We start from the raw sequence: 19,546 nt of genomic DNA on the forward strand, positions 1-19,546 counted from the left end.
CAGTGATTTTTATATGGTCTGGGAGAATCATCTGTGATCTTATTTTTATCTTTTTCAGCCTAAAGCCATCCATGTTGTTTTGTCTCCCCTTAACCCATGTTGGTATCAGCTTCATGCCCATTAGTTTATTAAACTGCTTCACTCTTGTGATAAATAACTGTCATTCAGAATATTTTTTTATGTATCTTTTCAGCCACCCGTCTCTTCGTTGTGTTGAGTATTTAGTTCTTATAGGTTATTATTTTCTTTTTATATATTGCAGGAAATCAACCTATTTTAATGGATTAATTTATTACATTGAATTGAGATGATTGATTTGAAAGAGTAATAAGACTGTTATATAAATATATGTATATTTAGAGGAGTATAATTGCTGCAAAGTTAACGAACAAGCCTACAATTATCATTTTGTTATCAAATTTAAATGAAATAAAGTGACTATGACTATATATTTACATAATCTTTGTTAATTTCATGCTCCTTACTCCCTTGGTCAGGTGGAATTAAAAGATAGAGGTAGAGGGCGCTATTGAACCATCTACCACGGATTTGCCATTGCCGTTTTTTTTTTTTTTTTTTTTTTACCACGTCCAACAATAGTCCAATGTTTTTATTCAGAGTTCAGAGTGTTCCCTTTGGTTCCACGCAGAGCTAGCTAAGCACAACATTGGATGAAGACAAAAGCAAAAGCCTGAATGTAGACATTGCTTTTCGTTAGACTGAAAGATGTCTAATTATGTGGAATTGGGTACGATCATTCTTCTTTTCTGTGTATTTTTAGGGGTTAGTAGTAACTTTACGTTAAAACGCCATAACGTTAACAACTAGCTAAGTAAGGTTACCGTTAGTTTCATAGTTTAGCTACTATGATTAACGTTAGCGAGCTGTCATCCTAACATGCTAACGAGGACAGTAACGTTAGCATAATTTCTGTTTGATTGCCCTTTGTCGTTTAACCTCATGTTGATTTTGTATTTAATGTCTGCTAATGTTAGCTTAGCCAATGCAATGGCATCAGCCATGTCTATTTAAGATCACACTGTGTAACGTTAATCTCTAGCATCGGCCTGGATAGTAGTCACAGGAATGCGCTTTAAATATTTAGTGTAAATATGGAGAATAATATGCACCGGATTCCCACTCGTCCTGGAAATTCAGAGAATAGATTTCCAGTCATGGAAAACCTGGGAAATGTACTAAAAACGAAATATCCTGGGGGGTCGATGTTGTCCTGGGAAATTGTAATTGCACTTCACTCAGATCACCTATGTAAACCTAGGTGAGTATTTAGTTTGAAACTCGACTGGATTATAGCAGCACTGCCCAAATTGTGGCCCACGTTCCCTTTGTTTTGATTCGCCATGGCATTTGATTGATTGATTGATTGATTGAAAAACTTTATTAACAGGTTGCAGAATAGGTACAATACAGTACAGCTCAATACACACAATTGTTAAGGGGATGCAGACCAGAGAAAGACTTTCGTCTTGTTTACATCAGGGTCCCCCATTTTCAATTCATCAGGACATATGACATACATGACATACAGATAGACAGTACTGCTACATCTATACATTTATGACATACCAGATTTGCAAATACAGTACTGTTTGTGATACAAAAAGAGTCCAGAAAAGAGAGTATTTGACGTAAAAACTACATTGGAGGAGGTTGGGTAGGGGGGGGTGCTGTACATTGGAGGTGGTTGGGTGGGTAGGAGGGGTGGGGGGGGGGACACACCACCTGTACAAGCAAAACTGTACATTGGAATATTGACAACCGTACTTGGTCATTTACTGTACATTGGAGGGGGTTAGGTTAGGACATTTACAGGGGCCAGTTTCGAATTGCAGTCTCCCGTAGGTGTTCTTTGAGAGTGGTTTTGAAAGTGGGTAGTGATTCACATTCCTTTACAGCTTTGGGTAGGGCGTTCCACATTGATGTGGCATAATTGCGAATGAATGAATGAATGAAAACTTTATTTAACAGATTGCAGAATGGGTACAATACAGTACGGCTCAATACATACAATTGTTAAGGGGATGCAGACCTGAGAAAGACGTTTGTCTTGTTTCCATCAGGGTCCCCCATTTTCAATTCATATAGACATTTATGACATACACAACATACATGACATTTATGGCATAGGGACATATAGGTATTTAGTACTGATACATTTGTGACATAGGCGGTATTCAAATATACAGTACTGTTACCCCTAGATCCTGACAGAGTATATACATATGATGGGGAGGGGACTGTACATTAGGAGGGGGTGGGAGGGAAATATACATACGGCGGGGAGGGAATATATACATGCGGTGGGGAGGAGACTGTCTATTAGGAGGTGGTGGGGGTTTTGGGCATTTACGGTGGCCAGTTTCGAATTGCAGCCTCCCGTAGGTGCTCTTTAAGGGCGGTTTTGAATGTGGGCAGGGATTCACATTCCTTTACAGCTTTGGGTAGGGCGTTCCACATTGTTGTGGCATAATTGCGAAACGTGTTTAGTCCCTTGTTTGAGCCGAATCTGGGTTTAACATGATTTGTTGAGCTTCCTCTGGTGTAGTGGTTGTGGTATTCACTGACCTTTGGGAAGTATTTTGACATGTACATGGGCACCCCGGTCGTATAGTGTATCTTGTAGACCAGGCCCATTGCAAGTTGCTGTACTCTGTCGTCTACTCTAAGCCAACGTGTTCAGTCCCTTGTTTGAGCCGAATGGGTTTAACATGATTTGTGGAGCTCCCTCTGGTGTTGTGATCTTGGTATTCACTGACCTTTGGGAAGTATTTTGACATGTACATGGGTACCTTGGTCGTGTAGTGTATCTTGTAGACCAGGCCCATTGCAAGTTGCTGTACTCTCTGTCGTCTACTCTAAGCCATCCTAGGTTGTCAAAGTGGGCAGGGGTGAGGTGGGTTCTAGGAGTAAGGTCAAGCAGTAGTCTGACCAGTTTGTTTTGAGATGTTTGTAATTTTGTTTTTAGCGCCTTTGAGGTGCTTTGGTACCATGAGGTGCAAGCATAGTCGTAGTACCCTTGAATGAGTGCTCCTGCCAGAGTCTTCAGGGTATTCTTGTTTACCATTTGACAAGCTCATGCTTATTCTCCTCTATTTTTTTATGCTGTACAATCCTAACCGTAATTACTACAAAACATGCATTAATTTTGTGCAGCTAAAAGGTACTACTGATTGATTGATCGAAAACTTTATTAACAGATTGCAGAATGGGTACAAGTAGTACGGCTCAATACAAATACTTCCCTATTAAATTACGTACGTCATTTACAGGAATTGTTGGCACACAGGAGTTGTAAACAAGAGGCCAGGTGACCATATTTATTGTACCTTGTACGTTATTGTTAGATTAGATTAGATTCAATGTATTGTTATTATTCAGCACAGTACTGTACAGTACAACGAAATTACGTTTGGTATCCAACCAGAGTGCAAATGTAGCAGTAAATGTACAGGTGGTTAAACTGGGTACACCATATACAAAATAGTACTACTGTCTGAGTGTAGTGCTAATCAGATGTATGTACAGAGTTGTATATATAAATAGAGACAGTATGACTATTACTGGCCAGCAGCATAACTAGTAAGAGTAGGTAGATTCAAGAGGTTTATTCATCACATACATACACAAGACATATAGTGAAATGAAGGTGGCCATGCCCGCTTCGATTGTGCAAAGAATACAAATAATAATAAAATAGAATAGAAATAAAATAGAATAGAATGATAAAAGTACTAAGATAAAATACAAAAGCAGGTACAGATATACTGTATAGTAGGAACTGTGTGCAGGTAAGTACAGACTACCTTGTACCTTATTGACCTGAAAGTTACCTGTAATGAACATGAGACACTTCATGAACCCTGCATTATTAAAAAGGAGGAATAAAATGGGTTAAATGTGTCAATACTAGGCCTACCGGTAAATTATATGACCAATTCTGAGCAAGTGCTGTCCTGGATTTTCAAGAAAGATTCCTGGAAATGTCCTGGAAAAGTATTACTCAAAAAGAGTGTGATATGCTGAAAAGAATGAGGAAATTTCATAGTCTAAATAAGCCAAGTTAATGAAGCTATAAATCAGTGGTTCTCAACTGGTCTAGCCTCGGGACCCAACATTTTCCTTAGTCATTAAGTCGCGACCCAAATTTTTTAACGACTATGATTTATTTCAATTTTTTTTGTTGCAGTAATACACAATCTTTCATGCACTGAACATGAAATAAACACAAAAAAGTGCAACTAGGGCTAAAAACCCAATGAAATAAAATAATAATAATAAATAATTATGCTTCTTAGCAGACTTAGCTTAACATAACAGACCTACAGTAAGTTTGGGGGAACTAACGTACTGGGTGCTGAAAATCCTTGAAAATGCTTGTATTTCAATGTGATGTTTTCAAGGTTTGAAAAGTGCTTGAATTGTGTATAAAGTGCTGGAAAGTTATTGAAATTGTAATTGCACTGTATATACTTTCATAATAAATCTGACTGGATAGTTCGGTTTTTAGATAAAGAAATAAAATGTCGGAGATCGCCTTTCACACAAAATGAAGGAGTCCTCTCTCGAGCCTCGCCACTCACGTGCCCGCCCCGCCAACAGCACCCCCGCCCCTCCTGAAAGCTTGCTTTAATCCCAGTAACGTTAGCTCGCTAACGTTAGCAAGCTTCTTATTGAATTTTTTAAGACGTTAGCAAGCTAGTGAGCTAGCGTTGCCACAGACGGCTATGTTTATTGTTCATGTTGACAATGACAAGCGACACCATATATTAACACTTTCAGTGCCAACGACGGGAAACTCGTTAGTTCATGCCAACCGTTGAGTGCCAGCCGACGAAAAATCTATTTTTTTATCGTTTTTATTAGCTATTTCCATTAATTTTTCTTCAATCTAGCCTCACGTTACCAGTAGGGATCTGTCTGAACTCGAACAGGGAAAATACCGCCCCCTATCATCTCTCTGGATGGTACTGCACCCCTTTGGATTGGATTGAATGAAACGCATGGAGAAAAAAAAGTCCTGCTTCCACATTTTACTTGTCAGACAAGTAACCGGAGACGATCCAAGTAATCGCCCACCACCAGAACAGCGGAGAATGTGTGTTTCCAGTACCCAGCGTTGGATCAATAAACGCGATCGATATTTGGAATGGCGATCAGGAATTGGAATAATCTTTTTGGAGAACATCTGATCTGAGGTAAGGAATCTATTTTACCAGTCTTGGGATAATCAGAGCTATTTTCACCTATATATCAGCGTGTGCCATATGTGTGTATGTGTGTGTCTGACTGTGTGTGTGTGTGCGATCAGGAAATAAGATAATTGATTTTTCAGCCCGCTTCTATAGCGTGCATAAGTACACATACTATCGATAATCTAGCGTTTATTTGAAAACGATTCATAAATAGGCCGAAAAATGACAATGTGTTTTGTGTATTCCAGTGTATTCCAGTAAAGGGCGTTTATCACAGAATCAAAAAAAAAATCTGGAACTTTAAAAAAACAAGCGTTTTTCAAAATTGTATAAAACGGAAATGAACCGATTATTAAAAAAAAATAAAAACATTTCGACAATGTTGACTGCAAACAAGTCATTGATAAGCGACGGCCATATTAGACACATAGCCATAATTTAAGATATAGTTTATGCGTTCGCAAATATGAGAGCTCTGTCATTGAAGTGGGTGGTGGCACGCAATGGGGTTCCGGGGCACCGGAGGCGTGGCACTGAAAGTGTTAAGGTGAGTTAATAAATTCACTGCTCCGCTCTGATAAACTGGCTCTTCAGTCAGAGCGTCCAGTCTGCACAACTTGAGTGTGCTCGCTCTGACACACTGTAAGCCAATTTACCTTCAAACAAGTTTTGTTTAGCTAACGCCATTATGCATCGGAGCTGTGGTTTCGTTGTGATCAACATGGCTAACAAGCAATCAATTCTTTCTATTTTAAGGAATGTTCTGTAGGATATGTCGGCAACATAAGAAGCCAGGCAGCTACTAGGGGTAGCTGTTTGTGTGAAATAACAAGAGAGGAGACTAGAACGTGCATCAACTAACTGTGCGTCTGTATTGCAACTAGGGCTGACCCCTATTAGTCGAATACGGTAGTCGACTAATCGATCGAAAGGAGCCGTAGTCTACTGCCAACCTCTTAGTCGAATGCAATCTTTTTTTTTTTTTTTTTTTTTATTTAAAAAAAAAATTGTTATCATTCTTTCCAAAAGAAAATAGGCCTAGAACGCTAACGCTAATGGCACGCATACCAGAGGCTAACTGCCTATTCTATTATGACATCATACTGTGACATCACAAATGTTCTAGAATGTTCTATTATGACATCATACTGTGACATCACAAATGTTCTATTATGACATCATACTGTGACATCACAACGGAACATGTTCCATTTGAATAATATAAATAATATGTATGGTAAAAAACAGACTCGGCTGCTGCACTGATGGCTGTGAGTGCAGGTAGGTCTAAAGCTTGCCCTGATCTCATTCAGGAAATAATATTAGTTTTATATATGATTGAGAAGGCAGGCTGTTCAGTGGAGTTTTGCTGGGTTCCGGGGCATGCTGGGATTGAGGGAAATGAGACAGCTGATTCCCTTGCCAAACAGAGCCTGGGAAGGGAAGAAGAGATAAGCATTTCAATGGGAAGAGTTGAACTCAGAGAGAAGATTAAGAAAGGAGTTGAGGCTGAGTGGCAGGTTGAGTGGGAAAAGGGGACCAAGGGGAGGCCTCGGGTCAAAATCAACGTGGCTGGATATGGGTCTAGGAGCGATAGGGTCAAGAAGATGTGTAGATTGAGGCTGGGACGGTGTGGGAAAACATCCAGATGGGCAATGTGGAGAGCCTGAAACTGTCAAGCATGTTTTTCTAGAATGTGACAGGTATAGGAAAGAAAGGTAAATCTTTTATAAAAGGTTATCAGAATTGGGAGTTTCTTCTTTCTCTCTAAAATCTTTCTTTGGCCTGAATAATGAGAACCACCAGCTGATCACAGAGGCAGTGCTGACATTTCTGCACAAGGCAGAGTTGTACCAGAGGATATAATGTTATTTTATTTATTATTATTATTGTTAATTTTTTTGTAGGCCTATGCGTATTTAAGTTTTTCTCAATTGTGGGCGTAGTATAGAACTGAGGAGGGCAGTAATACGCCATGTTGCGTTTACACTGCCGGAAAAAATAAAGAAGAAGAAGAACAGAAAACAGGCAGGCACAGAGGCACTGAAAGAGGATTTCACCCATCTAATGAACACACTAGACTAGACAAATATAATAATAATAACTTCATTTTATATAGCGCCTTTCAAGAGACCTAAGGTCGCTTTACATAGGGGGATAACAAAGTAACAGACAGTGGACAGACACAACATGTGCATATAAAGTGAGAGATTAGGGGTTAAAGGCCAAGTTGAAGAGGTGGGTTTTGAGCAGTTTTTTTAATGAGTCCAGAGTTGGGGTGGTGCAGAGTTCTGTGGGGAGGGAGTTCCAGAGGGTGGGAGCTGCCACACTGAAAGCTCTGTCCCCGAAGGTCCGCAGTCTGGTTCGGGGAATGGAGAGCTGACCAGTGTCCGTGGATCGTAGGGACCGTGACTGAGTGTAGGGGTGGAGGAGGTCAGTGAGGTACTGAGGTGCCAGAGCGTGAAGGGATTTGTAGGTGAGCAGGAGGGTTTTGTAGGTGATGCAGGATTTGATGGGAAGCCAGTGGAGGTGGATGAGGGTGGGGGTGATGTGCTGCCAGGGTTTGGTGCGGGTTAGAACCCTGGCAGCTGAATTTTGAACATACTGGAGCCTGTCCAGGGTTTTGCTTGGGCCCCCGGACAGGACCCCGTTGCAGTAGTCCAGGCGGGAGGTTACAAAGGCATGGATGAGGGTCTCAGCTGTGGAGTCTGAAAGTGATGGTCGGAGTCTGGATATGTTTCTGAGGTGAAAGAAGGTGGATTTGGTTACGGAAATGACATGGGCTTGGTAGGAAAGGGTGGAGTCCAGGATAACGCCCAGGTTGCGGACCTTTGGGGATGGGCAGATGGAGCAGCCGTCTATGTTGAGGGTGAGATCCCCAACCTTCCGGAGCAGGGCCTTGGGTGCCACAACCATGAGCTCAGTTTTATTGTTGTTGAGTTTGAGAAGATTAGATGACATCCAGGTTTTTATTTCGTGAAGGCAGTTGATAAGGGAGTGTGGGGGGAGATGGGTGGATGGTTTGGTGGAGAGGTAGAGTTGTGTGTCGTCAGCATAGGAGTGGAAGCTGAGGCCATGGCGGCGGATTATCTGACCGAGGGGGAGCATGTAAATGGTGAACAGAATTGGGCCAAGTACAGAGCCTTGGGGGACACCTTGGTTGACTGGGGCCGGGGTGGAACTGGTATCGCCGATGGTGATAAACTGTGTCCGGGTGGTGAGGTAGGATTGGAACCAGGGCCCTCATTCATCAACGTGTCTTACGCACAGATATGTGCTTAAGCTGTGCGTACGACCATTTCTAAGCAGAGTGTGGGATTCATCAATTTCAACTTGAACTTGACTTCGTGCTTATATTTACGCACAGCTCGGACCATGCGTACCTGGCGCCCGTTGGTAGAATATATTATTACAACAAGGAAATGAGCTTCTGTGCATTAGTTTCAACACTGGCATGTTCTGTATGAACCGTAATTCATTATAGTTCATTGTAAAATAGCAACAGTAGTGTAATTATGGTCAAAACCCTATAAATAGCATTTGGAATAATAGATCTTTCTCTCAGAATGAATGCAGCATGGTTTATATAGCGTTATCGGAATATACGGGGTGTACTGACTGACTGCGCTCCGCGTAGCTCAACTCGTTATTATTTTGCGCACAGACCGCAGAAACACGGGAACGTTTTGATTATATTTAAAAGGCTTTACGTTAAACGAAACAAGTGGAATTTCGAAGCTGTAAGCAGAATACAAGTCATATGAACACCCACGATATAGTGTTCTTCCCCCTTTTTACTGTATAAGAAAGAATAAAAAACGCATTGCAATGACACCAGGGTGTATGTATATTACAAAACCCTTGCAATAATGTGGCTTAAATGAATGAAAAGCATACATGGCAGTGAGATTCATTGTTCTTGTATATGCTCTCGTATTATTGTTCATATAGGCTACCCAATACTGACATCAAAATAGATTGTATGCCTCTAGAAATCATATGCAGCAGGTAGAAAATTGACGGAAAGTCCGTCACGATTTGGAATAAAATTGAGGAGAACTTTAATCCCTGGGTATTAATCAAACAAAACGGAAAAAGGCAGTCATATTCCAGCACGGTCTTTATTAGTGTTTGCGCTGCCCAGGCAGCAATGGTTAATAGATATCATATCCGACATCACCGTACGTGTACACGTCTGTCAGCCTGTCTCATAACACGCTTCCCTCGGTTTAGTCCATTCTTCCACATTTCATGGGGGTGTCCATTACCGTATATGGTTAATCGGGGCGGTTCTGGTATGCAAATACTTAAAACAGTGCACGAGCTCAAACGTAGGACCAAGGTGATATTTATCATGACAGGTGTGCGTAGAACCTGTGTACGCACGTGTGATAAATCCCGTTTTTTTTTGTGCGTGCACAGATTCTAAATTCTGTGCTTAAGTATGGAAATAGAACATTTTCTACGTCTCGTTGATGAATGAGGGCCCAGGAGAGTGCTGAGCCAGTGATTCCGAGGTTATTGGATAGGCGGTTGAGGAGGATAGAATGGGAGACTGTGTCGAAGGCTGCAGAAAGGTCCAGGAGGATGAGGATGCTAATGTGGCCAGAGTCAGCTGCAAGGAGGAGGTCGTTGGTGATATCAAGATGTATCCATCAGTGGACCAATTGCATGCTTTTGCAGAGGAAAAGAAGCCTTCCGTCGACTCCTTCAGACATTAAGCACCCCCACAGCCCAAATGGAATGATACAAAAATATATATATATATTATACCTTTTTTTTTTCTTTTTTTTTTCATAGTTGACTATCGGCAAATTTTGGCGACTACAAATCGACTATACAAATCCTTAGTCGGGGACAGCCCTAATTGCAACCAATAACATTGATTGATTGATTGAACATTTTATTAACAGATTGCATAATGGGTACAATACAGTACAGGGGGGGTTGGGTAGGTGGGGTGGGGGTGGGGGGACCGTACGTTGGAGGTGGTTGGGTGGGTGGGGTGGGGAGGGGGGTTGGGTAGGCGGGGGGGGACGGGGACTGTACATTGGAATATCGACGAAACCTTACTTGGTCCCAAGAAGAGCGTCTTGTGTATTATTGGGTTAGGACATTTACTGTACATTGGATGGGGTTGGGTTAGGACATTTACAGGGGCCAGTGTTTCGAATTGCAGTCTCCCGTAGGTGCTCTTTGAGAGTGGGCAGCATATAGCTTACATCCTGGTCCCTGCTGGGATGTACCAACTGAACACACCACTGTGGGGGGTTATATAAAAATCCTAGGTTGATTTGATTTTGTATACATTTTAAGGCTCAATGAGCTGATTGACTGCCTACCTCAAAGACTGTTTTATCTGTTGATTATTTGAGTGATTGTTTCATATTGGTTCAGCCAGGTTATATAGGATGCCAAGCGCTGCTGGCGGGACAAAACCTCAACTCCAAAAACCCAACTTTTCAGCAGATGAAAAAAACGAACACAGATTTGAGGGCGAATAGAGTTACGAGGTTTAGACAGATGATTGGTTTAATGCTTTCCCATTGTGTAGACTTTGTAAAACCACACACACATGGAGGATGATATACTGAGTTGATAAAAAAAGAAAGAAAAGAATATGGAGTTAGGAGGTTTTGTCCCGCCAGCAGCGCAAGTCTACATCATTTAGGTTGTTTATAGCACAATAACATCTGATTTAATGTGATGGAAGAAGTAAAATTATTATTTTGAGTGAATATTTAATTGACCACAGCCGCATAAGATGCTGGAAAAGTTTGAAAAGTGCTTGAATTTTGCTTTGGAAAAGGTGTAAGAAACCTGTAATGGGATAACTGGGGTTGCAACAAAAGTGCAACTAGGGCTAAAAACCCAATGAAATAAAATAATAATAAATAATATGTTTCTCAGCAGATTTCTTAGCTTAACATACTGTAACATACCTAAGTTTGGGGGAACTAATGGGATAACTGGGGTTGCAACAAAAGTGCAACTAGGGCTAAAAACCCAATGAAATAAAATAATAATAATAAATAATTATGCTTCTTAGCAGACTTCTTAGCTTAACATAACAGACCTACAGTAAGTTTGGGGGAACTAATGGGATAACTGGGGTTGCAACAAAAGTACAACTAGGGCTAAAAACAATGAAATAAAATAATAATAAATAATATATCCTTCTTAGCAGACTTCTTAGCTTAACATCCCAGGGAACTAATGGGATAACTGGGGATGTTGTTTGCTCCTGACAAGAGTCTCAAAGTCTGGGGTGATGGTAGACAAAGCAGCTCTGAGGTCATGCTCAATGTCCAATCTGTTCCTCTGCTTTGTCTTCAGCTGGACCAGAGCTGAGAAGCCACTTTCACAAAGATAGCTAGTGCAAAAACAAAATATATATATGTATATAATATATATATTTTCTTTTACACACATCCGCGACCCACTCAAAAATGGCCCTGCGACCCACCAGTTGAGAAACACTGCTATAAATGATAACCTGGCATTAGCAGCGTTGTTTTGGTCTGTTGTATCAGCTGGTAAATTTGCTGCTGTATCTTTAATCCAGCAGGGAGCAGAGAGGAGTCGGATGACGTCGAGAGTGAGAGAGAGGACAGCGCTGAGCCCAGAGGAAGAGACGAACTCAGACTGGTCCTGATCGGAAAGACGGGCTCCGGGAAGAGTGCGTCTGGAAACACCATCCTGGGCCGGAGTCGCTTCCTGTCACAGCTCAGTGCCAGCTCTGTCACCCAGGTCTGCGAGCAGGGGAGCACCGAGCTCGCCGTACAACCAGAGGGGGAGGATGATGGCCCAGCTGTCCGGAGAACGAGGGCGACCAGAGTCTCGGTGGTTGACATGCCTGGTTTTGGAGACACTCACCTGGACATGGAGCAGACCCATGCAGAGATAGCCAAATGTGTGACTCTCTCCGCCCCTGGCCCACACGCCTTTCTCCTCGTGGTCCCATTAGGACGGTACACTGTCGACGAGGGCAGGGCCGTCTGTGAGATGGCCCAGATATTTGGAGAGGGTGCGGTCCGTGACCACACTGTGATCCTCTTTACCAGGGGAGACGACCTGGAGGGGAGGGGCTTAGAGGGGTACTTGGGGGAAATGGCTCCTGTTGGGCTAAAGGCCTTGATTGACAGGTGTGGTGGTAGGTACCATGTCCTAAACAACAAAGACCCCAGTAACTTGGAGCAGGTCACACAGCTGCTCGGGAAGGTGGAGGAGATGGTGGAGAAGAATAACGGAGGGTTTTATACTAACGCCATGTTTTTAGCAGCAGAGGCAGCTATCAGGGAGGAGCAGGAGAGAATGATGAGGGAGAGAGGCCGGGCAGATGGGGGCGAAGAAGAGGAAAGCAGCAGCATGACGGAAGGGAAGGCTATGCTCGCCAAACGCAGGAAGTGTGACTTAGAGAGGGATGGGAATACCGATTGGGCTGGGAGCAGGGAAGCAGCGACAGGAGGGTTAAGGAGGAGGGACCTGGAGAGTGGGCCAAACAGAGAGGAATTCCGGGTGGAGAGGTGGACAGAGGAGAGGAGAGGCAGTGCCCTCTGCTTCCTGAGAGACGGGGGAGAGAGATTGAGAGATCAGTTTAGAGGCAGGAGGAGGGGCAGTGACAGGACCGTGAGCAGACGACAGGCTTTCTGTTCCTCCCTGAGTAGGATCAGGAGGGAGGCTGCCCTCTCTGACAAGGTCCTGGCCAAAGTAAAGATCCTGGTGGCTGCTGGAGCCACAGGGATGGCCGTGGGGGCTGTCTTTGGCGCGGCCGCACCGCTAGCAGCTGCAGCTGGGGCAGCCATCATGGGGAACACTGTTGGCTTTGCTGCAGGCCAGTTCGCTGGGATATCTGTAGCTGGTAGCACAGGCATAGGGAAAGCTGTGGGAGCTATAGTAGCTGCAGCTTCGGGGAAAACAGCCGTGGCCCTGGGGGCTGCTACTGGAGGGCTTCTAGGGGGCTCTGTGGGAACCCTGGTTGGGATTGAAGCCACCAGCCCTAGGGAAGGTGCTCTGGATGCCCTGGCTCAGGTTAGCCTGATGGGGACCACTGTTGTAGGGGTAGCAGCAGGAGTAGGGAGCACTATGGGGGCTGGTGCTGCTCTGGGGGCAGCTCTGGAGGGAGCAGCCATCAGTACTGCAGCTCTTACAGGGGCTGAAACCGCAGCAGCCACAGCCACAGGTGTAGCCAGTGCTACCATGGCACAAGGTAGTTTAGCAGCAGGGCAGCATGCGGTTGCTGCTGGCACTGGGGTTGCTCAGTGTGCTGGCACTGGGGTGGCTGTGAGTGGCCCAGTGGCCCAAGCTGCTGGTGCTAGCGTTGCTGTGTGTGGTTCTGCAGGACCCAGTGTGACATCAGTAGCGGGTGCAGCCATGTCCGAAACGTGGGCCACCATGGGGGCGACGGCACGCATCTTGACCGCAGTGGCCGAGATTGGCAAGGCTGCAGCGGGCATCGCACTAGCAGGGGGTCTGGTGGTGAAGGTAGTGAAGGAGAAGGTGAGGAATGGCATGGGCACCACAGAGGTCAACTATTCAGAGAAGAAGTCCTACGAGATCTACTGGAATAAACCTTAACGGGAGGAACTGTGTTCAAAGTTAATCCTGAAATCCAGATTTGAGGGTGGTTTGTTTTTACCCTGTTTGTAGTGATATGCAGTACAGTTATGGTTTTGTCAAATTAGGATAATAATAGTAATAAATAATAAACATAATATTAATAATAATAAACTTTAGGGGGGGAAATTATATTGTCAAGCAAATGTATAAACTGATACTGTGGTCAGATTTCCCTATTTCTTGCCATCCTATTGATACATTTTGAAGTGAAATATTTACATTAGTGTAAAGAAGTATCCAAAGGTTTCACAATATTGTCAAACTGCTCCTTATATAAACAGATGGTGCATGAAGTTATTAGATCTTTTATGTGATATTTATATAAGCGTTTTCACTTTTAAATGTCTGATGTGCACTTAACATTCGACAGTATTTAAGCATCTGGTTCTAGAGTACATTTAAAGGCTTTTTGTTATTTAAGTAGATGGTTCACACAGAAATAGAATGTTCTTGTTGAAAACATTTATGATATCTGGTTTAGTAATTACATTTATGACTATGTAAGTTTAGTCACATTGCATCGCTTGTTTACTCACATCCTGTGTTCTGCTTTGCTCAAGTTTTCTGAATAGTTGCAATTTTGTATTGTTATCTATTCAACCTCTAAAGTTGGTGGTGCCACAGATGTGTTGTGGACTAACTGAAATACATAATAAAGATTGATTCTAAGATAAGATATTCCTTTATTGATCCCCATGGGGAAATGTGGGTGTCAAATATGACTATTATCTTCTCATTATGGCCTTCCATGTTTTTTTGAAAACCATTTATGTGTAAGCATTAAATTGTGAAATCAGTTATCTGTATGCACAGTAATAGTTGCAATGAATGACACCTGGGAAATTGCACAAATTGTTGCTGGATTCAGAATGTATGAATAATGTAGCACTGTAATAATAACCAAATGTGCCTGAACTGAAATATGTATACGGTCGGTGTTACATTTCTTTGGGGTGTATGTATCGATGTAGTCGCTTCTCTTGGTGAAAATAGGGGGCGCGGTTTATTCAAATGACACGAAAGCTTCTGATCGGTGACGTACTATCAGACCACGGCGAATATGACATTTCCATTGGACGACGGTTACTGGTCTCATGACAACAACAGCCGGGTTTAGACCAATCGGAGCGCTCTCTGGACTGTAGGGTCTGTTTGTGAATGACGTAACGATCGAAAATCAAGATGGCTGAGTCTAAGTCGTAAATGGTTTATCTGAGTAGAAAGCGGCCTCTTTTGAGGCGTCTTTGACGTTTTACCTCGCAGCGCCTATTTACATTTCTAGATAAGACAACAACTGGCGTTGCTGACGTCTCCGGCAAGTCTCCGCATCTTGTGTTTGTGTGTTCCCCCCTGCCTGAACCCTCCGGTGAGCCGGGGAGGCGAGATCCTGAACCCTAGATGGATACTGGTGTGGAATACATGTCGACCATGGAAAACATGGATCCAACGCTGGCGGAATTAGGGGACGAGTTTACATTAGGAGACATCGATGGTGAGTGACTGTAGCATCTCCTGTCGTTGATGAAAGTGTGAAGGATTTGATGTGTCCCTTGCTAACGTTTGTGATGTGGCTTAGTTATTTCCACTCAGTCTAACTCTGACAGCTCTGCTGTGGAAGGAAGCCTGGGAGACGCGCACCCCTCTGTCTCAAAGAATGTATTATAAACTCTCAACACGCAAAGTTTAGAAATGTCAAAATTGGTCTACTGGGGACGGACTTTTCTATTTTATTTCAGCAAATGCTTCATGTTGGCCTTCACTGTTATCATATGACATTATGGATTGCCTTTAGATGTTAATCTATGTAGCCTACTAGTCTGTAACGTGTTTTTAAAGTGATTGAAAGTAGTATTTTTACATTTGACCCATTATCTGAATTTAGGCTCTGCAAAGGACTATCCATCTATGATAAAGCCTTGGCTCACATGAATAGCCCATTATGTGTTTGAGTGGTAATTTACCTTTTTGTTGTTTTGTTGTTGAAGTTTTTCTATTATGTTGTATAATTGCATCAGGAGAAAGTCATCATTTCCAAATTATGTCAGAAGCATAGTCTTTTCCATGAATTAGATGCATGTTTGTAAAGAGTGCTGTTCAGCAGAGAGTGTGAGGTCATCACAAGAGTACAGGAGTGTAAAGTTTGTTTCCATAAACTATGTTTTGGGCAATTCCAGCGTTTCAAGTTTCTTCTTTTTCAAGTTTCTTTAATAGTTGTCATACAGAAGTACAGAATACTTTCATACATGGATGTTACATTCAGAGAGAACATTGGAAACTTAACTTAACATTGACAGGGCATCGATTTGAATTGGAAGTATAATTTACACATTTTAGTTACACTTATTGAGATAAAGATGAGCCTGCAGTAAGAAATGTTTTGACCTTTTGGATTTTGAGATAGGTGACAAAATACACAGCATTATGGATGTTACGGAAATTGACAAGCTTTTCGGACTCACTGAACACATGATGAAAACTCTGTGAATATCTTTTTCAAAGAATAACATGTTTACTATCACTTTGTAGGGAAGGGTTTGAGGTACCCAAAGCACATTCAGGAAAACCTGGCATTTCCTCTCAAGGAATGAATCACAAAAAAGTGCCGTTATGGATGTTACACGTCTGAAATAGACAAAAAACACTATCAAAAATAGGGCTTTACCCACATGTGTTTGACTTCGGTGGACCATTTTGAGGGTCAAACCAGTCTGGATTCATGTTGTAGTCTGAAAAAATGCCAGGAAATGCTTCTTCTTCTTCTTCTTATTTGAATTTCCGGCAGTGTAGACGCATCGTGGCGTATTACTGCCCTCCACAATTCTTGCTTCGCCCACACTTGAGAAAGTTTACACTCCTCTTCTTCTTCTCATCTTCAAAACACATTTCTATCATCTCTGTCTCCTTCTTCTCTGCTCCTCTTGTCATACAATCACAATACAAACATCGTATAGAACACAAATGTTCTAGAATGTTCGATTATGACATCATACTGTGACATCACAAATGTTCTAGAATGTTTGATTATGACATCATACTGTGACATCACAAATGTTCTATTATGACATCATACTGTGACATCGTAAAAATCACACACAAAAAATATAAATCTTTTCTTTTTTTTGGGTCTAAATAGTTTCAAAATATCAGTCACTTCTGAAAATAAATTACAAAAAGTTTTTGGAAAATAGCTCTTTATTTGATTAACATAAAACAAAATTATATACAGAGAACAGCAATATTAATATCGGTTAAATCAGAAAATGAGTTTTGGAGCAATTCCATGAAAATGTCAACCTCACCATGAAAAAGAAAGTTATAAAAAAATCAAGTCCAATTCACTCTGCCTGGACTGGTTCAGAGAAATGGTATCTCCCTCTTATCCATGTGAGGCTTGAGGTGTTCACGAATCTGATCAAAACTGACCCAGGACTTGTCCTCTTTGGTTGGAAGTGCAGCGGTAAGCCTCCATAAGGGACATGGACATGTGGCGTTTCTGAACCCTCTGCTTGACTCCTTCTCTTATGGTCACTGCATCCTTCATTCCTGGGGCCTGTCTTGAAATGTCGTCCCTGGAATAATACTCATTTACTTTCTGTTTGGTTTCATTTGGGGTTTCTGTGTTTTTTGGGGTGGGTTTCTTGTCACGATACTCGGCAAAACAATAACAAATACACATGTAGGCTGAGCAGACGCGAGGGGGAGATGGCAGACAGCAGCCGATTAGCAGTAGCCAGTAGGCTAACGTGGACACTGCTCTGCCTAGACCAACAATGTGTGAAAAAGTTGTGTCTGGAAATATGTTGGATTTTAATCAAACAAGGAGTCATAAAATACTTCTGATTTAAATCAAACAAAGGGGTCATAATCGGACTTAACAACACACATTTTTGATAGTGTTTTTTGTCTATTTCCGACGTGTAACATCCATAACGCAAAAATGTAACATCCATAACGGCACTTTTTTGTGATTCATTCCTTGAGAGGAAATGCCAGGTTTTCCTGAATGTGCTTTTTGGGTACCTCAAACCCTTCCCTACAAAGTGATAGTAAACATGTTATTCATTGAAAAAGATATTCACAGAGTTTATCATGTGTTCAGTGAGTCCGAAAAGCTTGTCAATTTCCGTAACATCCATAACGCTGTGTATTTTGTCACCTATCTCAAAATCCAAAAGGTCAAAACATTTCTTATTGCAGGCTCATCTTTATCTTTAATTTCTTGAGACTAAAGTACCGAAAAAAGGTACCGTTGGGTACCGGTATCGATTCACAGGTACCGGTACCGGTATCGGTTCAAATGTGAAAGGTACCCATCCCTAATTATAACGGCATGCTTCACCTGCCAATGGAAAGACACAAAGTACATAATTGATTCACATATTGATACAGCCCTTCATGACCAAAGGTGAGGTTAGAAAAATATCTGTTCCATTCTGGCCATTCAGAAAGTCATACAATTAGGTTAATCGAAAAATTTATTTTTACATCATTGTGTCTCCTCCTGTAGTGTGAAAAAACATGCATTCTCATAAATATTACGATCAAATCTATTTTGTACTTCAAAATATAGACCTTGATGATACATTTGAAATTGGTTTGGTTATTATGATCATGTTATTTTAATTTTTTCATGGTGAGGTTGACATTTGCATGGAATTGCCCTTTTACAGAACTTTGGCCAGTGGAGTCTCTTAACCCTTTCACCTTTCACTGCCACACGACAGAAGGTTAACCCTTTCACTGCCACATGACACGACAGAAGGTTAACCCTTTACTATCACACTACCGACGGTCGGGTTAACCTGCTGTTGTGTGGCAGTGAAAGGGTTAAGGCCTAGTTGTACTTGTACTGTGTGCGTTGTTAAGCATCTGTCCATATTTTTTAGTTTGGTATATTTTTTTTGTTGTATCAACCTGTTGATGATGCCACTCTTACTGCTGATGAGGAGCCATTAACACTTTCGCGGCCACTGGGATCCGTCTAATCTCACTCTATAAGGCCATCTTATCATAACAACCTTTCATTGTGCGTGAGGCTGTTTGTAGAGCTAAATCTATACTTTATATCTATACTTTATATTATTGCTATCTGTCCATTGTCATTGTCAATTGACACTATAAACCGTCCCTTCAATATGCCTTAAATAAATAATTTTGTCATCAATATGTTCCCATTTTATAGCGTTGTGAATATGAACGTTATACCGCAATGTTCTGGGGTATTTCCTGGAAGGCGAGATACAGGGCGCTAAGCTAATAACGTTAAATCGAATGGCGTTTCGGCTATACACAAGCTAGAGCTAAACCTCAAAATGCATATTATCTGTATCATGGTCCACCATGAATGCATGAAAGGGGGGGGGGGGCGGGGGATGTCGTTTCTGATTATTGATTACCAATAGCGGCATTAGCCTCATTAGCTGATCGGCTGGTTGGCTATCAAAGCAAGGCCTGATCAGCATGAAATTTACGTGAAAAAGCTCTTACCGTGGGCCGGTTGGATCCCAAAAAGGATTTCCCAGTTATCGATCGCCATCTGGTAGATTGATATGTCCATTGGCTGATGCTATATTCCTTTACTGCATACTGAATTCAGCGTCCCAAAAAGTATTCAAGGCTACATGCTACAGGCATAGCTTCAGGCTAACAGGAAAATTCACTGCAGGGTAATGCACTTTTCCGAATCCCAAGAGTAGGGTAAATCTGCAGTGCCG

General features: G+C 42.1%; 2 protein-coding genes across 5 annotated transcripts in view; both read left to right on the forward strand.

Moving 5' to 3' along the window:
* Positions 1–622: 622 nt before the first annotated feature.
* On the forward strand, positions 623–14,500 carry LOC311241235 (uncharacterized protein). Of its 2 annotated transcripts, none has more exons than XM_084329993.1 (2): positions 623–748; positions 11,782–14,500. In XM_084329993.1, exons 1-2 carry the CDS (start codon positions 727–729, stop codon positions 13,788–13,790), a joined length of 2,031 nt encoding a protein of 676 aa, XP_084186119.1. In that variant the 5' UTR covers positions 623–726; the 3' UTR covers positions 13,791–14,500. The 2 variants fall into 2 exon arrangements, with proteins under 2 accessions (XP_084186119.1, XP_084186118.1); XM_084329992.1 differs by having other exon boundaries at positions 629–748; positions 11,779–14,500.
* Positions 14,501–15,018: 518 nt separating this feature from the next.
* srebf2 (sterol regulatory element binding transcription factor 2) overlaps positions 15,019–19,546 on the forward strand; it is a 49,652-nt gene continuing 45,124 nt past the window's right edge. For all 3 annotated transcript variants that reach the window (XM_084329870.1, XM_084329871.1, XM_084329872.1), the window contains exon 1: positions 15,019–15,324. In XM_084329870.1, the coding sequence (XP_084185996.1) occupies positions 15,231–15,324 (94 nt within the window). In that variant the 5' untranslated portion in view covers positions 15,019–15,230. The remainder of the gene's footprint in view (positions 15,325–19,546) is intronic.

This window comes from Notolepis coatsorum, assembly GCF_963971535.1.
Source record: "Notolepis coatsorum genome assembly, chromosome: 14".
Classification (NCBI taxonomy): domain Eukaryota; kingdom Metazoa; phylum Chordata; class Actinopteri; order Aulopiformes; family Paralepididae; genus Notolepis; species Notolepis coatsorum.

Excerpts from the sequence above, each read along its gene's own strand:
- LOC311241235 (XM_084329992.1), top strand. The coding sequence starts at position 727 with ATGTCTAATTATGTGGAATTGG. Across the intron at positions 749-11,778 it reads GTCTAATTATGTGGAATTGG|CAGGGAGCAGAGAGGAGTCG; the intron begins GTACGATCATTC and ends TCTTTAATCCAG.